The sequence below is a fragment of the Mauremys reevesii genome, linkage group 1 (assembly GCF_016161935.1).
Source record: "Mauremys reevesii isolate NIE-2019 linkage group 1, ASM1616193v1, whole genome shotgun sequence".
Classification (NCBI taxonomy): Eukaryota; Metazoa; Chordata; order Testudines; family Geoemydidae; genus Mauremys; species Mauremys reevesii.
This window is the reverse complement of record NC_052623.1, coordinates 137,567,250-137,576,362: the sequence shown is the minus strand read 5'-3', so window position 1 is coordinate 137,576,362 and position 9,113 is coordinate 137,567,250. Positions and strand designations below refer to the sequence as shown.

Genomic DNA, 9,113 nt, shown 5'->3' with positions numbered 1-9,113 from the left:
GACTGGGGTTTGAATGAGGTCTACTTAAGTGCAACATAGGTAGGAGACAGGTATTACTGGTTGTCTGGAGGGGAAGGAAAGCTGAAGGAATAGCAAAGGAGCATTACTTCTTTGGCTGAAGAGGCATTCTCATCTGCTGTTACTGTAAGGGTATGTCTACATTACAAAATTAGGTCGAATTTATAGACGTCAATTTTTTAAGAAGCGATTTTATACAGTCGATTGTGTGTGTCTTCACTAAGTGCATTACGTCGATGGAGTGCATCCACAGTACCATGGCTAGTGTCGACTTTCAGAGCATTGCACTGTGGGTAACTATCCCACAGTTCCTGCAGTCTCCACCGCCCACTGGAATTCTGGGTTGAGCTCCCAATGCCTGATGGGGCAAAAACATTGTCACAGGTGGTTTTGAGTACATGTCATCGGTCACCCCTCCCACCGTGAAAGCAATGGCAGACAATCGTTTCACGCCTTTTTTCCGTGCGGGCGCCATACTGCTTTCAGCAGACTGTGCAATCGGACTGCTAACCGTCGTCATCGAACAAACGCTTCCGCTGCCACTCTGCCCTCCTGGTGCCATGAATCCACTTCGCAGGTCCTCTCGTCATTCTGAATAAACATCTATTCTCGTGGAATCCACTGCAACTCTATTCTCCTGCTCTTATCTCGCCATATCACAGCAAGCGTGCAGCCCGCTCAGCTAAGGGACACCACCTCTGTTGTGTCCTGGTACTGCTGGCAGCAAACGGTGCAATAGATCGGCAAAACTAGCCATCCAACCACCTCTTCTGCTGCCACTCTGATGCCATGAATCCACCTCACAGGTCCTCTATATGACGTTGTCATCCACCGCTTCCGCTGCAACTCTGCTCTCCTGCTCTTGTCTCAATCGATAGCGAATTTCTCTATGTTGGCTGTCATGGGCTCCCGCTTCCACTGCAACTCTGCTTTCCTGCTCTCATGAATCCACCTCGCAGGTCTGCTCGCCGTTCTCTATAAATATCTATTCTTGTGGCTTCTCTCTATAAATATCTATTTCATCATCCACCGCTTCCGCTGAAACTCCGCTCTCCTGCAGACACCATACCATGGCAAGCATGGAGCTTGCTCACATTACTGTGGCAGTGATAAGCATTGTAAACACCTCACACATTATCCTGAAGTATGTGCAGAACCAGAACCTGCAAAAGCAGGCGAGGAGGCGACCGCAGCACGGTGACGAGAGTGATGAGGACATGGACAGACTTCTCTCAAAGTACGGGTCCCGGCAATTTGGACATCCTGGTGGCAATGGGGCAGGCTCATGTCGTGGAATGCCAATTCTGGGCCTGGGAAACAAGCACAGACTGGTGGGACCGCATAGTGTTGCGTGTCTGGGATGATTCCCAGTAGCATGCATAAGAGCACTTTCACGGAACTTTGTAACTTGCTTTCCCCTGCCCTGAAGCGCAAGAATACCAAGATGAGAGCAGTCCTCACAGTTCACAAGCGAGTGGCGATAGCCCTCTGGAAGCTTGCAACGCCAGACAGCTACTGGGCAAATCTACTGTGGAGGCTGCTGTGATCCGAGTAGCCAACACAATCACTGAGCTTCTGCTTTCAAGAGTATTGACTCTGGGAAATGTGCAGGTCATAGTGAATGGCTTTGCTGCAATCGCATTCCCTAACTGTGGTGGGGTGATAGACTGAACGTATATCCCTATCTTGGGATCCAGTACATAAACCGAAAGGGGTATGTTTCAACGGTGCTGCAAGCACTGGTGGACCACAAGGGATGTTTCACCAACATCAACGTGAGATGGCTGGGAAAGGTACACGACGCTCGCATCTTCAGGAACTCTAGTTTGTCTGAACAGCTGCAGGAAGGGATTTACTTTCCAGACCAGAAAATAACCGTTGGGGATATTGAAATGCCTATAGTTATCCTTGGGGACCCAATCTACCCCTTAATGCCATGGCTCATGAAGCCATACACAGGTACCCTGGACAGTAGTCAGGAGCTGTTCAACTATAGGCTGAGCAAGTGCAGAATGGTGGTAGAATGTGCATTTGGACGTTTAAAAGCATGCTGGAGCAGTTTACTGACTCGCTTAGACCTCAGCAAAACCAATATTCCCATTGTTATTACTGCTTGCTGTGTGCTCCACAATATCTGTGAGAGAAAGGGGGAGCTGTTTATGGTGGGGTGGGAGGTTGAGGTAAATCGCCTGACTGCTGATTACGCGCAGCCAGACTAGGGCTGCCCAGAGGATTCAGGGGGCCTGGGGCAAAGCAATTTTGGGGGCCCCTTCCATAAAAAGAGTTGCAATACTATAGAATACTGTATTCTCATGGGGGCCCCTTCTGCATCTCAGCGCAAACCTAGTTTTGAGAAAATTTCTTTTCAAGTCACCTTTACAAGGTATCACTGATTCTCAGCATCAGCATCAGCTAGTGCTAAAAGGCACTAAAGCTCATTAAAAAGGTTGGACAAATACTTTGTCAAAACTTTTTTTGGATCGAAAACTAGGGGTTTTTAAAAAGCAGAAAAAAGTCACGGGCAGTGTCTGCTTTCCTTCAAAATTTGTTGTTTTTTTTTTAAATTGAAAAGCTGAAATAAGAGTGCCAAAACCTGAACATGATTTGGGGTTTCAGAAGTGTGTGGCCAGATATTTGCTACTTGCTGTGTTTGATTGTTTAAAGAAACAAAAAAATTCTGCTTAAAAAAAAATCCAAAACTTTTGAATTTTAATGGCGTTAGATGGCTTGCCTCCTTGATCTTCTCTGGCAAAAGCACACACAACGACAGCCAGACAAAGACTTTCCTCCCTCCCAGATTTGAAAGTATCTTGTCTCCTTATTGGTCCTGTTGGTCAGGTGTCAGCTAAGTTATGTGATCTTCTTAACCCTTTACAGGCAAAAGAGGAATTAACCCTTAACTGTATGTTTATGACACTCTCTAAAAGCTTATCAGATGTCACTGCTCAATCTGACGGGGGCCCTCGTAAGCCAAAGTCCTTCCAGCCCTTCTGGAAGGGTTGCGTTTTTGGTCAGAAGGACTTGTCTGCTGGCTGAATCAAAAGAAGGCCCTGAGTCAGTTTAAATATAGACTTTTTATGCCAAACACCCTTCCTTAGTCAGCTGGTCTCTGGAAAACCTAGTTTGAACCGGTTTATGCAAGCGTCCCCAGGCCTGGTACCTCTCTGGAGGTCTTTACAACCTGAGTGATTCACCTTAAATCACCATCCACTGCTTTTAGTTCCTGGAGGAGCTGTGGTATCATTCACCTTCACTCTCCTCCACTGCCCCAAGTTGAATACAGTCCCTGGCCCAGTGATACATAAACCATTCATAAGCTTAATACAGTATGTATCCCCAGAGATACTGCACAAGGTTGCATCATATGTCATAACAACCTAGTATGATATTAGTCTCTTTTGTAGCTGCATCATATTGTTGACACATTCACTTTGTGATTCACTATAATCCCCAGATCCTTGTCCAGCGGTACTACTGCCTAGCTAGTTATTCCCCATTTTGTAGTTATGCATTTGATTTTTCATTCCTAAGTGTAGTACTTTGCACTTGTTTTTATTGAATTTCATCTGCTGATTTCAGACCAATCCTCCAATTTATCAAAGGCATTTCAAATTCGAATCCTGTCCTCCAAAGTGCTTTCAACCCCTCCCAGCCCGGTGTCATCTGCAAATTGCCTAGGTGAACTTTTGACTCAATTGTCTAATTGATTTATGAAAATATTGAATAGTGCTGGACCGCTGTGGGACCTGCTGGACACATTTCCCCACTTTGAAAGTGTATCATTGATAACCATTCCTTGATTACTGTCCTCCAACCAGTTTTTCACCCACTATTTCACCTACCTGCACATGACTGAGCCATAGAAGGCAGGCCAAGCACATACTTGGCTAAAATAATGTAGAAATACCTTGTGGTTAATCTAATCTTGTGGGGGGAGGGATAGCTCAGTGGTTTGAGCATTGGCCTGCTAAACCCAGGGTTGTGAATTCAATCCCTGAGGGGGCCACTTAGGGATCTGGGGCAAAAATTGGTCCTGCTAGTGAAGGCAGGGGGTTGGACTCAATGATCTTTCAAGGTCCCTTCCAGTTCTAGGAGATTGGTATATCTCCTCCCTCCCAGATTTGATACCCAGCGCCTAGGACAGCCCTGGGGAAGGAGGTCCCTACTCAGCCCCTGTGGGAGGATCTCTGACATGCTGTTTGCTAAAAAAGGTGAGAATAGCAACCTGTATTTGTATGCAGACCTCTTCAACCAACCACCAGTTGGCATGTCTTCTAGATGCATTTTACACCACCATAGGACATGACGGTGGAATCTGCTTGGTGCAACGAATGGTCAGTAACAATCATTCTTAATCACTCTCTTGTCATTGACCCAACCATCTGTCCACTGGGTTTTCATATGCCAAAGCAACCGTGATCATCTCTGAACCAGCTTCAAACAGGATAGGGAAACTGTGCTGCCAATCTCTTTAAAATGTGATTTTTCTAATGATCTGCAATGCAGCTGTGGTCAACTTCAGACTATGTTTCGTATCCTTGATGAGTGCCCACTGACTTATTTCGAGGGTGGGCTACCAGCTATCCACCTGATGCCATCAAACATCTGGGCATGTTGTACATACACTGATTTGGTAGAGTTAGAATTGCTCAATAATAAGGTTGGTGTTATTCATTTCATGCATTTCAATCAGAAGCAGCCAGAACTGAACTCTGGATTTACTAGCTTGCAACCCAGTTCTTTCTTTCTTTCTTTAGGCCAAATGGTATTTGGTATTTTGATGGGAGGAGGGGTTCATTTGGTCTATATGGCTGACTCAAAATGATAGGACTGTGTCTGGGGGATAGGAAGCATGCACAATTCACATGAAATTATCAGAAAATAGAGGAGCAAGCTTACAACAAAATCTACTGAACACATAATAAAGCCACTTCCTGTGGCTTATAACTTTAGCAAGACTAGCTGGATATTCACAGGGTCATCAAAAGGCACTTCACCTCCTCTGACCCTCATGACCATCCTCCTAAATTGTTTTAAGTGAACCATTTTTGCTGAAAAACTTCAAAATGCATAACCTGAGAAGCAAGAACTGCCCCTGCTCATATAGGTTTAATCAGATGCCCAATAGTAATAATTTAAACATTACTGCAACTATTTCAGTGCTTGTCAGAGCATTTGAAGAGGGAGAAGGATGAACCTATTACGAAGATCTACACAAATGGAGGGGCAGCTTGTTTTGGTGTCTGGGATGGCTGGGCACAGTTTGTAAGCAGGGCTTGGAAGAATACCACAGGCTATGCTTCCCACCCCTCCTCAACTCAATACTTGTAATAAGCGGTCTCAATAAACCAATGCAACAAGAGAATAAAGGAAAACAACAACTTGTAAACACAAGTAGTTTTAAGATTTATTAAAAATATGTGAGCATAGTAGTGGCAAAGTTGAACATTTCATTTGTAACAGAGCCCTGACTGCAGAGCAAGACAACAGATATGGTCTATGGTACTAAATATACTAGCAAAAGAACAGGTATTTTAAAAGAAAGTTTGGTATGATCATGGCTAATCAGCCATAGTTTTGGGGTAGACTTAACTGCAATGTGATAAAGCTAGACATCTCTAAAATTAAGACTACAAGAGGTAAAATAATTCAATATAAAATCTCTTCTGCAGCAGGTAGGCAACAGATTTGTCCTGTCATGTTATATTACAAGATTTGAAAATTAAACCAGGGCTAGAAGTTCTCAGACACCTGAATTGCATTTTCTTTGGATTATTGACATGGATATGCTCACCACCACTATTTCTCTCCTTACTGATAAAAACAGTACAAGTGGATTTTTTAAAAATCCCTGGAAAGAGCTGGCATACCCAACTAAAGCAGTTTTAGAATTATATTAGGTAGACACTGGCATAGAACATTAAGCTGCCTAAAATGCCACAGAAAAATAAGCATATTTAAAGTTATACCCTACCATAATACAGTAAGATTGGCAGAAATCAGGGTTTTTTGGGGGGATCCCCACAACAATTAAAAAAGAGACTCATTTCTAAGATATGGAAAATGAAATTGTAATTAACTACATCAGGTGGAAACCTGGATATCCTCTCATGATCTGTGTGTGTGAATTTTATCTTAGCTCAACTGAAGCCTCAACACCTTTAGTGTGCTGTGTTTGAGTGCTATCCATGCTTTTAGGTCGCCAAGTCCCTTCAGAACTTGGAATTGTAATCTCCAAGAGTAAAGATTTTGATTTAGTCATAAACCCTTACAATTACTAAAGGAATTTACCACCAGTACTTAAGGGTCTCAACATTTCAACTGAAAATTTATTTTCACAATGGTTTTTGCTCCTTTGTTACGGAGTACCTGCAACTGTTGAGAAACCAGACCACTCAGCTGGCTGCACAACAATAAAGATCTCACCTAACAGAATGGTCAAGCTCCACTGTCTGTAAGGAGGTGGGATAGCTTTAAGAAATATTTTACTGTACCACTAATACTAGTGACCATTAGAATTTACATGTTAACAGATGTATTAACATGTATGGCTGACATGTCAGATACTCAACTATGAACAGGAAAACTGAAAACTGCAGCTGAGCAGAACAGAATGATATAGTGCAATGAGCTTTCTAGAGGGGGAAAAAAAGATAACTCATTTTACACACATACACAATCACTGCTTGAACTTTGGAATTTCATATACTCCAAAATGTAGCACACTGAATACTGTGTCAATAGTTCACTTTAACTTTGTTATGGAAGTCTCAAATTTTGTTGAAAAGACCTATAAAGTGACAGACTCATGGTTAAAACTGAAGATGTAAATAAAGTTCAAACTTTAGTCTTTCAAGTAACCTACTAATGTATAGATACAAGATGCCTATAATTGAGACATTTAGTTCTAAATGAAGCATAATGTTTTGAAAGTACAAATTCTATTAACTACCATATGCAGAGAAGTGGCGGCTGTGGTCCCAGCTTTAGATATTAGACATTTGAGGCAGTAATTTAGTAGGAAGAGAACACAAGCAACTAACTTCCAATCTACAGTTATGCTGACCCCACAAAAAGTCAATTTGCCCAGCAATTTTTAATCATGAGGTATATGAAGTAGGTGGGCATCAAGGTACCACAGAATTTCTGCCAAGTAAAAAAATATTTAACTGTTAAGGGAATACACATTTGATCCCTTATTCTAATGTTTAGTTAACAGCCTAGACAAGGTTCAATATTACACAGCAGGAGAACTACCTCATTGCCCATCCAATTTATTATTAAATATAAACTAAATGAAATATTTTAAAATTGGGCTACCTTTGGCAGCCCCACAAATATAAAAAGTTTTGAAATGGTATTGACCCTCTTGCTATAGACAAATACAGAATCAAAAAGTTACCTGTGACTATTCCTACAGGTAAGTATTGAAGCTGCCCCTTCAAAATCCTCAAGTGTATTCATAAGAGATTTTGCAAAATGGAGCTGTATTACCCATTTACAATAAACAAAGATTTATTAGAAAACAAAAACATCTTTAAGTATGCAAGAGCTGAAGCTTTTTACCAAGAGAGTCATCTCATTGTTGAGTCGCATTATTTAAAAAGGGTGACAGTGCTGGTGGACACAGCCAACAGGAAAACACTAATCTCTTGCAGTTATAGTGGAACGTGGCTGAACAGGTAGGACACAGATTCGCCATTGTGTGTTCTTCGGATTGCCTCAGCCAGAATCATGGAAATGTCAATAACCTAAAAGCAATCAAGAAAATACAATTATACCACTAACACTAGTGACCATTAGAATTTACAGCATCTTTCTTCTAAGGAACTCAAAGTGCTTTACAAACATTGACTAGATAAACCTCACCTCTGAGGACTGCTTACTATATCTATTTTAAAAATTGATAAACTGAGCATTAAGAGATTAATCCAAAACTACACAGCAAGGAATACATCAAGTTTCTTAACAATTTTATCCACTAGATGGCAATGTCTCCCTGAAGTAAGTTTACAGAATTACAGATCTTTACCACAAGTCTTGTTTCTGTTAATACCAAATTGGCTTTAGTTTATTCATTTGACTACTGTATTATATCAGAACTTAATGTGCCTTTTGGTGCTCTCAAACTGAAGTAGCTTTAAAATAAAATAAATAAATAAATAAAACCATCACAACAACAAAATTTTGTTTTCCCCAGAAAAAACTCCCAAGGGAACACCAGGCTTTGTGTGAGGTTGTCCCGAGATGCATTCAAACTTTTTTTGGTACAATATAACTTCTGCTGTCTGGTATTTCATTAAAAAAAGTTATTTTAAAACTAACACCTCAATCAATACAAGGAACAAATCAGGTTTCAGAGTAGCAGCCGTGTTAGTCTGTAACTGCAAAAAGAACAGGAGTACTTGTGGCACCTTAGAGACTAACAAATTTATTTCAGCATAGCCTTTCGTGGGCTACAGCCCACTTATTCGGATGCATAGAATGGAACACACAGACAGAAGATATTTATACATACAGAGAACATGAAAAGGTGGAAGTACTCATATCAACTAAGAGGCCAATCAATTGAGATGAGCTATCAGCAGCAGGAGAAAAAAAACCTTTGAAGTGATAATCGAGATGACCCATAGATGGTGAGGAGAACTTAACATGGGGAAATAGATTCAATTTGTGTAATGAGCCAACCATTCCCAGTTCTGTTTAAACCTAAGTTAATTGTATCTAATTTGCATATTAATTCAAGTTCAGGAGTCTGTTTTTGAAGTTTTTTTGTTGCAAAATTGCCACCTTCAACTCTGTCACTGAGTGGTTAGAGAGGCTGAAGTGTTCTCCCACTGGTTTTTTAATGTTATGATTCCTGATGTCAGATTTGACATCAGGAAATCAAATCAAAGACTTCAATATAATTACATTAATTTCTCATATGCAAACATAACATGATGTACATTGTCAGGAAAAAAAGGGGGACTTCTTAGTTTGACACACCAGTTAAACTCCCCACCCTCCAACTGCCTGAAATCAACAGAGGTATCAGGAGAAGCTGCCGTATATGAAGTCTTTTTAAAACGGACTAGATTTCACAATGATATTTT

The 9,113-nt window shown here is 41.2% G+C and overlaps 1 protein-coding gene across 4 annotated transcripts in view; it reads right to left on the bottom strand.

Moving 5' to 3' along the window:
* Positions 1 to 5,413: 5,413 nt before the first annotated feature.
* PRPS2 (phosphoribosyl pyrophosphate synthetase 2) overlaps positions 5,414 to 9,113 on the bottom strand; it is a 36,848-nt gene continuing 33,148 nt past the window's right edge. For all 4 annotated transcript variants that reach the window (XM_039503688.1, XM_039503705.1, XM_039503717.1 and 1 more), the window contains one exon: positions 5,414 to 7,769. In XM_039503688.1, the coding sequence (XP_039359622.1) occupies positions 7,677 to 7,769 (93 nt within the window). In that variant the 3' untranslated portion in view covers positions 5,414 to 7,676. The remainder of the gene's footprint in view (positions 7,770 to 9,113) is intronic.